The following is a 12,854-nucleotide window of genomic DNA, read 5'->3' on the forward strand; positions in this document are numbered from 1 at the left end:
GTGGAAAGGGATGTTAAAATGGAAGTGGTGTTCGGACAGCTTAGTAATGCTCTTACCAGGGTTTTTAGTTCCAAGAAGGTCAGTGTGGTGCAGTTGAACAGTTCGGGAGGAAGCCAGCCTTTTTCCTCACTACAGTGCCGGATCGCATTCCCTACAGGAAACAAATACAGAAGCTAAACAAAACCATAGGAAGAAACTTTATACAACATGGTACCTCACCGCAGACATGCTAATATTCATCAGAAAAGCAGACTGATAATATTTGACACACCTCAACATTGAAACTGCAATACCAAGAAGGAAAACTATGGAACTATAAAATTATGGAAATCACTGGATCAAAAGATAAAATAGCAATATGTAAATGATATAAAAGTGGAAACAAAATAGTCAAAACAGCTTAATTTATTCAGTATCAGGTATGAGTGTCATGCGCAGAAATACACGCTCTTACATGTCTTGGCATGCTATCAATGTGTTATGTTATGCCATGCTAAATTCACAGACACTTTGGAGAAATGGCTGTATCCCTTTCAATGTAACACCAAGCTGTTGGTGTACCTGAAATGAAGGCTGGAATGGTCCGACAATTATTATAAATATTATAACATTATGCCACCCCCCACCATAATCTCAGGAGTAGGACCGGTATGACATTCCCTTATGAAGGGACATTGCTGAGATGGTCTCCAGACGAATCTCTAGCTAATATTGTATTCAAGACAAAAGCAGGACTCCTCAATGAAGAGGACAGAGCTCCATTCCAGCCTGTACACCATGACACCCTTTGTGAGTGGTAGCGTGAGGTGGAACACCCATAGCTGAACATCTGGCTCATAGCCTTATGTCATGCATATGCCTATTGATAGTGTGAATCACAATCACATGTATTTGATACAGTGTTTGTGGATTTGATGAGGATTTACGAATAGAATCTTAATACTCATCAAATACATAAAGTGTGACCCAAATGAAATACTACAAGAAGAAACCACAGCATTTGGCTTTGTGACATGCAGATTGTGTATATAGGAGCTTAGCATGAAGTTAGTGATATATTTTATTATAAGAAATGACGCACTTTGAACATAAAACATACTAGTAAATAACAAAGCTGCCACATAAATGTGTATGTTACGGTCAGCTGTATGGTGATTTACATCAGGATAATTGGATGGATGTTTCTATGTAAAGAGAAACTTCACGTCTTTTGCAGTGTCAAACAGGAAAATTTTATTGATAAAGCTAGTAAAGCCAGTAAACGTTTTCAGTCTCTTGGACCTTCGTCAGACTCTGATTCTTGGAGGGCAAAAGGTATTCCTTTATGAGCCAATATAATAAACAACGTGGCCACAGTCCAGCCTCCTGGAGACCAGACCAAGCCCGCAGTGAGAAGATACAAACAGATGGAAGCCGTGTATTTGCGCAGGAGAAGTGCCTCTGGCAGTAGGATGGCGCAAAAAAAAGTGTTTCTGACACTGAGCTGGTGGAATTTATCAAACGTCTGTCAAGTCAGAGTATAGACCTAGAGCATTCTGGTATGGCTGGTTATTTTATATTACTGGTTACTCTGTACAGATTGTCCTCAGGCAGTAATATAATGACAGTCTTTTCATGGCACCTAAACTGACAGCTCTCATTATATATCAGAAATAGGGACTAACGTCCAAATACCCAGCCTTACATATCAATACCATACTTAGATATTTTAGAATATGTAAAGATCGACAGAAAACTGCACCATTTTACTCTCCTTAAGAATACAGCATATTGTGTAACCAATTCCTTATAATAAAGAATTTTCCCAATAATTACATTGCGATTGTACTTTCTGCATCTCTAAGGAAATGAATGGTCTGAGGTGTGCAGGGTATGACTCAGTGAGTAAATAATTTAGTGTCTAGCTTGTCATGCCTACTGTGCACTATCCTGCCAATGCAGGCAATGGATGGGAAAAACGCCTTCTGTAATTATGAGGAATTATAGTGTCTGCTGCACATATGTTTTACTGTGCCACTGCTCTTCAAAAATGCATAATGATCTGATTTACAAAGGAAATTTCAGTAACAATGTTACTTAGGAACATTAATGTAGAGATAATCCTATAATAAGACATGGCAACAAGGTGACACAATTGGAAACTAGAGAGGGGCTGACTTGTAATAGGTAAAATGCAACACCAAGATGGGCTGTTCTTTTATATATCTGACATTGTTGTGTTTACCATAGTGGCGGCATTTACAACCTTTAAAAGCATTCAGTTCCCTGTTGCCCCATTTCAATACCTATTGCCATTTGCACAGCTTTTCAATAGCGTACCAGTGCTCATGTGACCACCACTCCATTGAAATTCCTCAGAAATGAGGGGTTCAGGATGTGCGTTGTAGTGACCGTGGTGGTCCAGGTGGGGTCTCTACCAATTATACATTTATCACCTATGCTACACACAGCAACAGCTCAGTGCATTTTGCTTTTAATCTTAAGGCTGTGGCACCATGTTGCCGAAATGCAGCTTTTTTTGTTACAGATTTTGTTTTGTTTTTTTAGCCAAAGTCAGGGCTGGATTGAGCAAAAGGGAGGAGTAAAAGAACTTCCTGTATATTTCCCATTCATTTTGTAGTCACTCCTGGCTTTGGCTCAAAAAAACGCAAAAAATCTGCACTATAAGAAGCTGCGTTTCCGCAACGTGGGGCCTTAGCAGTTTTGCTGTCTCAGGACTTCAGCTACCCTCTTGTCTTCATTTCTTCCTACTTTTCAGCCATGTCCAGCAACAAGCCTTGTTGTAAACTGCATAGTTATCTCTGGATTTACATACAGCTATAACAGAGGCACGGAACAAGAACATTTTGTAGCCCTTGTCTGTAACCTGGGCAGTCAGCTGTAAATACTGAGGAGACTTATTTATCCATATCAGGCAAACAGAGTAAGATACATAAAGCAATGTACTGGGTAAAACACTTCAGTTACCTACTTTTCTGCATCAAGTTATGATGAAAGATTGTTTTGTCTCCATGAAATGTTCATTTTATTTCATACTTCAAACAGGTAGCTACACTTACCAACAGATCCCTTGGGACAAGGCACAGCAGCTGGTTGACCAAACTTGGTCTGTGGCCACCAGATTCCGGCCTCAAATGCTTTGGGGCATGCATTATAAATCACTGCAATAAAAAAGAGAAAACAAATACACATGATTCACATCTTATGTCTGTGATATAGCAGCACCTTTGCCCTCATGTAATAAAGTTATCACATCTTCAGAAACAGAAGAGAATAAGGAAATGTCAGCAATGTAAAGAAAGATAACCATGTGGTGTACACACTTGTATTATTATTATTATACACAACCACAATAGGGAAAGACTATCCTAAGGCAGACAGCCGTTCTGTAAATGCTCAATAACATTTAATTTCTTGTCACCCTCCACTGTTCATGAGCCAAGAATAATAAAAGTGTCATAGACTGTGCAGCTGCTCACTGCTGACTCATCACCAGCCAAAAAGGGCTTAAAATAACAAAACCCACAGAATCAGTAGGAACGCCGCTCATGGAAACACACATGGTTTCCTCTCGTGAGATTATTACACAGGAATACAGAAATCCCTATGGAAAACTACTGTATGTATGTTGGAAATAAGCACCACTGACAGTGTGTATATGTGCAAACTACAAATTGTCCCCACACTACACATTTAATCATAAAGCAATCCATAATAGAAAAGCCTGGGCTCGTAAACAGTGCTACACATTCTACACCCCTATGACATGACCTACCAAATTGGTCAATGTTTATTCTTGGATCTCAGAGTACATTCACATAAAATGTTATAGAGGAAAGTCACTATAAGCTGTGTGCATATAGCTCACCAAATAACAAAGCATAACGCGGGGAGTTAACTTGATATCTACACAATATAGACATGATAGAATACAATACCTTCACAGCCATTATTAGTGACCTCAGCAAAAGGGTTGTCACATCGGTTACATTGGCGCCCTATAACGCCAGGTTTGCATGGGCACTGTCCTGTTTCCATGTCACAACCACGCTCATATGCCCCTGAAGGGAAACAGTCACATGGATAACAAGTGTCACTGTTTTGTGGCCTGTAGTAATTTTCCTGTAAAAAGAAGAAAAAAACGAGTTGAAACAGGAATTTTATCTGATCCTTTTTTATTGTGCTTGTCACAGTGTCTGAATGCTTTCAAAAAAAAGTGTTACTCTATTTTTGACTATTAACACAGTACAAAATGAATGCACAAAAGAAGAAAATTAAATTAAATCAAATTTGCCTACAAAATATGATCAAATGAGGAACAGCAGGGAGGTTGTTGCAAACATCTTGGAGAGGTAGCAAAGACCTTCTGTGGATATAGGCCTGCTCAGACCCTTCTGTTTCTTCATGTAATCCCAGACAAACTTGATGTTAAAGGGATCCTATCTTTAAAAGTCATTTTTTTTTTGTAGGAATAGCCTTAAGAAAGGGTATTTGTCTCCTACCTTTAGACGTCGTCTCCAGGCCACCATTTGGTATGTAATCCGGTTTTTGTCAGTATGCAAATGAGTTCTCTTGCAGCACTGGGGGCCCAGCCCTCAAACAGCACTGGGGGCATCCCCAATGCTGCGAGAGAACTCTCCAGTGCCACCTCCATCTTCTTCAGGAATGGGTCTTCTTTGCATCTTCATCAAGGGGTTGGCTTCATACTTCTAGACCTCGGGCCTAGGGCAAAGCCGACTGCGCATGGCCGCCGGCCACAAGAAAATGGCCGCTTGCACAGTATCACTTCCAGGAATACTTAGTCTTCTTTATGATGAAGACAGTTTTTAGTTACATTGGCTGTACGTTTGTGGTCATTGCCTTGCTTCAGAATACATATTGAGCCATTTAGATAACCCCCGATGGTAGAAACTGCCTTCTGTTACAGCCAAATTTTGGCATCAAGAAATGGGCAATCTGAGAACTTCAGACAGTAATCTACCAAGGAAAGTTAGTGCAGCAAATGAAAGACACATGATGTTTAATTGCCTAAGAAATCAGAAGATGACCTGCAATGCCTTTAGAATTGGTAGAAGTTAGGGGCACCAGCTACACTCATTTATTATTCCAGAAGTGGTGTTCTTGGAAGGATTGAGGCCAAATAAACATACCCTTGACCTGGAAACAAGGTCAAACAACTCAACTATGCATACAAAAGAACTGGGTGTAGAAATATGGCAACAGGTAGACTGTTTTGTCAAAATGTGAAACATCTGGATATGAATTAAGGCAGTTTGTTCACCAAATGGCAGAGGGTGATACCATATTGAGTGTCTGAAGGCAGCAGTGAAGCATGGAGGAGGTACCTTGCAAATCTAAGGCTGCATTTCAGCAATGGAGTTGGGATTTGATCAGGATTTATGCTGGAGAATACAGGAAGATACTGATCCTTCATGCAATATCATCAAGGTTGTCTGGTTGGCTTTAAATGTTTTCTGCAGCAGGACAACAACCCCAAACATACAGAAAATAATTAATAAATAATTATTGACTATCTTCAAAATAAAAATAACAAGGAGCCCTGGAGGTGATGATATGGCCCCCACAAAGCCCTGAGCTCAATATCATCCAGTCTGTCTGGGATTACATGCAGAGACAGGATTCGAGGAGGTCTACATCCACAGAAGATCTGGGCTTACTTCTTCAAGATATTTAAAACAACCTCTCTGCTGGGTTTCTTTCAAAAACTGTGCAAATGTTTAAAGCATTCTTACTTTACTGCAATTTTTTCCACACCAGCCTAAATTTTTGCACAGTACTGTATCTATAAACACATTTGGAGTAAATACAAAAAGGTGTACAGTAATATGTGGAAAAGATTATAACACATCCTTACCTTGCATCGACACTCTCCATTTGTCTTATTACAATCGGGGTCAAAACCTTTACTAACATCACAGTTACAGGGCCCACAGATAGGATTACCCCACCAGCCTCTAGGACAGGGCAAATCAACTCTAAAATTCGAAATAAAATGTCAGTCCAAATCTAAACACTGAAAAAAGCAAATATGACAATGCAGAAGAACTACAGTGCAAAATGTGTTGACTGCTCAGTTTGAAGAAAGCAAACTTGGCAGGAATAAGACAGACAGCAGTAACCTTTCCCTTACTTGTTCTCACAGTACTGTCCATAGTAGCTTGTTCCACATTCACATGTGTATCCATGAGAAGAGCTTGGCTTTCGAGCACAAGTGGAGACATGCTCACAGGGGTTCAAGGTGCACACATCTACACAGTCTTTCCCAAAGAACCCTAGAGGGAAGTACAGGATTCAGTTACACGTGCTGCTGGGCAGGTGCCATGTCAGAGGCAGAAACCTTTCAAGAGACTAGATGAATTACTGGATAATGCCATATATATATTTTATAGAGCTGTGCGAGATGGCCAACCATTACACTTAGTACAGATATTTAGGCAATTATTGTCCAATCAGGTAATTTTTGGCCAACAGATATTGAAATTGTTGTTATTTGACCATTTACACACACAGATATTTTGCTAGGATACAACAAATCCTTATCTTCCTCATATGTTAAGATCTTCCCTATAATGGAGTTCTTTGTCAGATAATCTTTCAGAATCTCTGCCTTGAAATTGGCATTTTTATTTTTTTATTTTTTTAAACGTGACAGTTCAATTGTCCATTTACAATCACTAGTTTAACTGAGCTGAAAACGAGGAATGAGCTTCACATCCACCCTGGTGAATGAATATGGCACAGTGCATACTACACATGTAGATCAGTAATCAATGCTTATATATGATCACTTACTACTATCTGCAGCATAACAATTAGACTAAATGATTATGTTTTTATTACCAGTTAGGGTTAAAAAGCATACAGCGCTAGATATAGTTGTTAGAACCTCAGCCATCTTATGTCATTATGAATTAGACACATTGGGCGGAATTCATTTTCAATTTTACACCACTAGTATTCTCAGAAGATAGTTACAAACCTGCAGTATATTGCTTTTTAATTCCACGTGTTACTAAAATAGTTGCAAGTGCTAAGTTTGTGCTGGCCTCACCACTTTTCTCAAAATGGGATGGAAGGGGCGTGAACAGACTACAACAATAAGATGGATTCCCTAATTCATGACAAAACATGTGCTTCATCATGAATTAAGAGAATCATCTGCAGGCAAAGTGGTCATTAAAACCAATATGCAATATGCTGGTCTTACGCTTGATTCACATCTGTGTTTGGTATTCCGTTCAGGGAGTCCTCTTGTGGACTCCCGGAACGCATTAAAAAATGGTTAGCTAAGAAATCACACGGACCCCATAGAATATAATGGGGTCCACGTGGTTTCCGCACAAATCATGCTTTCTCCATATTAGTCTATGAAGAGGGGAGGGGGGATAGAAAGGAAATTCAAATAATTGCTGCTGTTACACTCTGCTACGTAGAAAACAGAGGACCTTGACCTTCATGTATTACATAGTTGCTTGTGGCCGTATGTGGTTTCCTCTGATGGAAGCAGATCACCAGAGGTTACAGAAGCCGGACTTTTTGTGATCAGCTTGTCACTGCACTGGATTCTATTTAAAAAGAGGTTCTTCATGAGACAAACCTTCAAAAGAACATTTTTCTCTGCCATTTATTAACAGCTTTTCTGAAAAACATTCATACAGTTATATTTTACTTTTTGCATAAAAAGCTAGTCTTACCTGGCTCACAGTTACAGGAATAGCTATCCCACTCATCATTGCAATCGCTGTTGTATGGACACGGATTGGCATCACAAGGATTGTCCACTTCACAGCCACTTTCCACATTGACAAGCTCAGCTTTGTTCATGTTGAGGGTTGCTATATTTGTTGATGTTTCTCCCATTCTCACTCCCTAGAGTATATTAAAAATAAGTTTTATGTCATTGGTCATGATATGACAATGATGATTTCATGTGATGCAGTGACTCGTGATGGTAATGTTAATTAGGAAGGGTGCAAAAAAAAAAGTTTTTGGGTTTGTCTTAATGCAAATGAAGTATTCTGATCCTTTCAAAAGGCAACACAACACTGAGAATAACATCACACCAGTGAATGCAGAATTGTTTTACTATACACTGTAGTAATGGAGCAGAATTATTTAATACAGCTATTAGTACTACTTGTAAAAATACCTTCATGCAGCCAGTGAACCCCTGTGTTACATGGCCGTCTGTGCCAGACAAACCACCCACAAAGATGGCCTTCAGTTTCAAGCCTGGCAGATCATTGCCAATTTCCACAGAATTCTGTCAATACAAAGAGATAAGCAGTATGAGCAAATAGCAGTATGAGCAAATAGAAAATGTTGTGTTCTTTTGTAAAAAAGAAGACAAAATGTGAAGCAAAATTTATGCATAATGAATAAATATTTTTTTACCTGATAAACTCCATAGTCCAGATACATGATAGCCAAATACTTGATGTCCTTCCCATCCTTGGAACTCTTCAGCTCTATGAGAAGGTGATGCCATTCACCATCACTGACCCTCATCTGCTGGATCTTCATACTGGCTACAAGACTGAAGCCACTGTATACTTCAAAATCCAGATAGTTGTTCAATATCTGTTGAAAAAATATGAAATTATGTCACAACTAGTGTCATTCCTATAGCTATGTATTATTGGATTTCTTTTAATAGACCCCTATAGATCTGTTGATCAAACTGACAGCAGCAGTCTGGTAAGTACTCTTTCCACTTCACAGGCCATTTGATGTCATGTTTATTGGTCATATGGCCTTTCTGAAGGCCAGTCCCCTTCAAGTGAATGGAGTTGAGCTGCAATACCAAACACAGATGCTATACAATGTATGACGCTGTGCTTGGTGAGTAGAGAAGAGGCCACAGCTTTGGTCTCTTCAAACATCGTTGATCAGTGGGAAAGCTGGGAGTGGAACCCCATCAATATTTATGACAGATTATAAGGATATTAGGTATATCATCTATATCTTAGACTCAGAAAAACTGTTTAAGGCTAAGGCTGACGTAGTGAGCTGCAGCAAAAAACAATGCGGGAAAAACCACAGCAGCAAGGTATCATAGTTTTTCCCACCACTGCACTTTTCACACCAAGATCGCAGAGATTTCCAGGCAAAAAGTATTAAGCAAATGCGTCCAGAGGTGTTTTTAGAACTGGAAGTATGCCAACACATGGTGGTATCATGGGGGTTTTCTCATCATGTATTCCATAAAGAAGCACATCCATTAACAGACTTACTAATGTTTCTACTATCCATTATGAACAGATAAATGCTTGTGGTTAATGATTTTATGTAAGTTACATTTCTCATTCTGTCAAGACATTTAGATAGAGCTGGATAAAACTGAGAACTGGAATAAATCTGTTAATATTCGCAGTAATGCTGACGTCCCCACACCCAAAGCTGGATGTGGAATTAATTGTATCTTGTGCTGCTTATTACTAGGCCTTGCTCTTCACTTACACAGCAATATTTGGATACTCACCTGGATGTTAATCTTTGTTGAAGACCCAGCATTTGCCTGCATCAACATGCCACTAGGTTGACGCGTTCTAAACATTATCCCAATGAACCACGGCACAGACACGGTAACATCCAACTCTGTCCATATTACTATTCCATCCCCTTGGAAGTGTTGTGGAAAAGGCATAACTGAAACACATTATTAGACATTAGACAATTCAATCAACCAAAATTTAATTACTATGTTTTTATTAACCATGTTGTCTACAGAGATACAATACCATGATACCAGGAGACTAAATTACTTTAAAAAAAAGTTGAGTTCGTAATGGATTTTTTTCTTCTATGCAAGGGATTTAAATAACATAAAATAACAACAATGAGACTGCTCTAAATACACTAAAACCACTATATACATTTTAGACTAACCCTTGTGGTAATGGTAGTAATACTTGAACATACCTTGCTCACAGTTTTTCCCTCCATAATGCAAAGGACAGTCACAGTAGTAGGTGTTCCATTTATTAACACAGGTCCCCTGGTTCTGACATATATTGTTATCACAAAAGTTACGCTTTGCAGAACAACCTTTGAATGAAGTGAGGAAGATCGAGCCATTAATAAGAGGTGATATTTATATCAGCTGAATGAAACAAAGAGCCATATTAATGCAGCACAGCCTGCACTAGCCAGGTGTAGCCAATAAGTCATTTAAGAATACCCTCATTTTCTCTACATGTTACACAGCCCCATACGCCATACATAGTAATATTTAGAGATGAGCGAGTAGTATTCGATCGAATACGACTATTCGATCGAATACTCGTATCGGTCGAATGCCACACGGGAAAAATCCATTGAATTCAATGCAAAAACCTCCTTGTGCTCCTCATCCTGCTACTTCCGGAACTTGGAGGATCCAAGGTGTCGAACTTTGGTTTCCATGGAAACCGGAACAACATTCACGTTTTTTCCCATAGACTATAATAGGATTCGATATTCGAACGAACACTACTCGCTCATCTCTAGTAATATTCAGTGAGAGGCAGAAACAGTTCTCAATACAGAAGTAAAGCAAAGTGAAAAAATGCAGGATTTCACAGAAAGGAGACAAAATTTGTTAATAAAGTATATTACAAAATGTATTAGTAACACAAATACTGCCAGAAAATGAAAAGTTGCCAAAAAGTTTAGCTATGCTTTAAAGGTCCCTGTTGTGGTGCCCTCGACCAACAAAAACCAAGGGAACATGTTCCAGGTGCCCGCTGCCCAACTGAAAAATGCTCAAAACACTGGCAAGCTGTCCCCTGTTCAGTTTCCCCGGGGTTTAGGACAGAATCCCCAGGGCGGACAGCGGTGGTAGTGTGAACGTCCCCTAAAACCAATTTAACAGAATTCAAAACCTTGCACCAACAATTAAGTACCTGGTAAAGTGCCATTGTTGGCTATAAAACTAGCCATGTCTATGGGTCTACTGTCTATTGTTAAATTCCTCATGCAGCCAATGAACTGTCTGTTCTGTACAGGGAAGTCTTCAGGCAAATCCGGAACGCCTCCTAGCAAAAGTGGCCCAGTTAAGTCAAGAGACCTTGAAAAAAAAAACAAGTTGTACATTACAAACATGGCAACTTATTCATCCCATTAAGAAAATGTTTTACAATGATACATTTGTCACTGACCAATACTAAAGTATTATGGATTATGGTAAATACTTGACCAATAAAAATATTAACTTACTTCTTGGACCCACTTTGGGTCCCCTGGGCAGCACATGTGTAGTTCTTGATAACGTTCCCAAACCTTATAGCTACAGCAGTGTCACAGTCATCTACAGTCACTACAGCCACCTTCTCTCCGGATGGACCATGAGGAATACCCAGCCTTCCAATATTGGGCTTGAAGAAAATACACTCATATTAGTTACACTGCATGACAAGTTGTAAATTATACCTTCAACTACACTACAATATACAGTACAATGTAGGATAGGAGAAAACTTATGCAAAATACAAGTCATTTGTATTTAAATATTACAATACATTGTCTATATCAACATTTGACCCAAGCATGGCTAAGTATAGTTTAACTAACTAACTAACTTGGCTCCTGTAGCTGTTAAACTGGGTGTGGACAATGTTTTCTTAGGTAAGTACCGGCCAGTAATACACTGTTTCTTTCAGTGCAATTGTTGGATTTACGCTGATGTTATCGTCTCTGTAAAGCAAGTTTTATATGTGCCGCTGGTGGCTCAGCAGCCATGACAGTTAGTGAGCCACCTATATGTCACACTTTAAAGACCAGGGACAGTGCTTTATAGATGTGACTATCACAGTATCATTATTTACGACAGCTAAAAATAATATGATAGTCTCCAGGGACAGATTACCACAACTTTCCTAATAGTGACACTTGAATGTATATATGCCAAATATGCCAATATGTCATCATTTACATGCACAAAAATAAGACGTACTGAAAATAGAATTTAACTATAATTGTAATAGACATCAATTTTTTACTTTTCACTATTACAAATTTTACAGAACACCAAGGAAATGTTCAAGAGAGATCAGACTGGGGTAGAGATTCAGCAGAGCAGCAGGTCGGACTGGAGGGTTTGTATATTGAAACTACCAACAAAAGATGCAATATTGCATTTCAAGGCTGACCTACAGCTAGCAAGTATCATATCAGCTCCAGAAACTCATCTTCTCGCTGCAATGCTTGTCCACTGTCTTTATTATTATTATTTATTTATATTCTTTATAGCATGAGATACAAAGCAATTTGTATTTTCACCAGACACCTCCATTGTGTGACTATTGATAAGACATTATGGATCCCTATGCATGCCTGCTTCTTACTGTATTATTTACGTTTCACAATGACGGAAATAGGTGCGTAGACCTTACGTAAGAATGCTAAAAACTAGCTTTCACATTGAGTACGGTGACATTAATCTCATGGTAGCACAAACTAAGCAGTAAGATTCAAGTGAACTAAAACCAGGTCGGAGGTATATTAAATACATGGATTCATATATATATATATACTAGAGGGAGGACCCGGCTTCGCACGGGTATATTACATTTTATGTTTGTGTAGTGGCCCCATAAGAAATGTCCAATTTTGCACTGATGTATTTTGTATGTGGTTTGTGTGTATGTCCATAAGCGTCATGTGATTATGTGTATCTCATTTTGGATATCAGTGAAAAACCTGTGATCAGTTGTTATGGATACCTGGAGTAAAGCTGTATCTAATCCTTCCCCGTGTAGTACTGTGTTTAGACTCAAGTATCTAATCCTTGTAGGTGTGGTACTGTGTGCAGATGCACATATCTAATCCTCCGGCGTGTGGTACTGTGTGCAGAT

The 12,854-nt window shown here is 39.0% G+C and overlaps 1 protein-coding gene across 2 annotated transcripts in view; it reads right to left on the reverse strand.

Moving 5' to 3' along the window:
* The window catches only part of CELSR1 (cadherin EGF LAG seven-pass G-type receptor 1), a 115,125-nt gene that overhangs the window by 18,925 nt on the left and 83,346 nt on the right, over positions 1–12,854 (reverse strand). For both annotated transcript variants that reach the window (XM_075274157.1, XM_075274155.1), the window contains exons 6-17: positions 11,218–11,375; positions 10,905–11,068; positions 9,943–10,068; positions 9,503–9,669; positions 8,416–8,601; positions 8,171–8,284; positions 7,716–7,890; positions 6,152–6,293; positions 5,876–5,996; positions 3,939–4,122; positions 3,060–3,161; positions 57–151 (exon numbers count right to left, since the gene is read on the reverse strand). In XM_075274157.1, the coding sequence (XP_075130258.1) occupies positions 57–151; positions 3,060–3,161; positions 3,939–4,122; positions 5,876–5,996; positions 6,152–6,293; positions 7,716–7,890; positions 8,171–8,284; positions 8,416–8,601; positions 9,503–9,669; positions 9,943–10,068; positions 10,905–11,068; positions 11,218–11,375 (1,734 nt within the window). The remainder of the gene's footprint in view (positions 1–56; positions 152–3,059; positions 3,162–3,938; positions 4,123–5,875; positions 5,997–6,151; positions 6,294–7,715; positions 7,891–8,170; positions 8,285–8,415; positions 8,602–9,502; positions 9,670–9,942; positions 10,069–10,904; positions 11,069–11,217; positions 11,376–12,854) is intronic.

The sequence above is a fragment of the Leptodactylus fuscus genome, chromosome 5 (assembly GCF_031893055.1).
Source record: "Leptodactylus fuscus isolate aLepFus1 chromosome 5, aLepFus1.hap2, whole genome shotgun sequence".
Lineage (NCBI taxonomy): Eukaryota > Metazoa > Chordata > Amphibia > Anura > Leptodactylidae > Leptodactylus > Leptodactylus fuscus.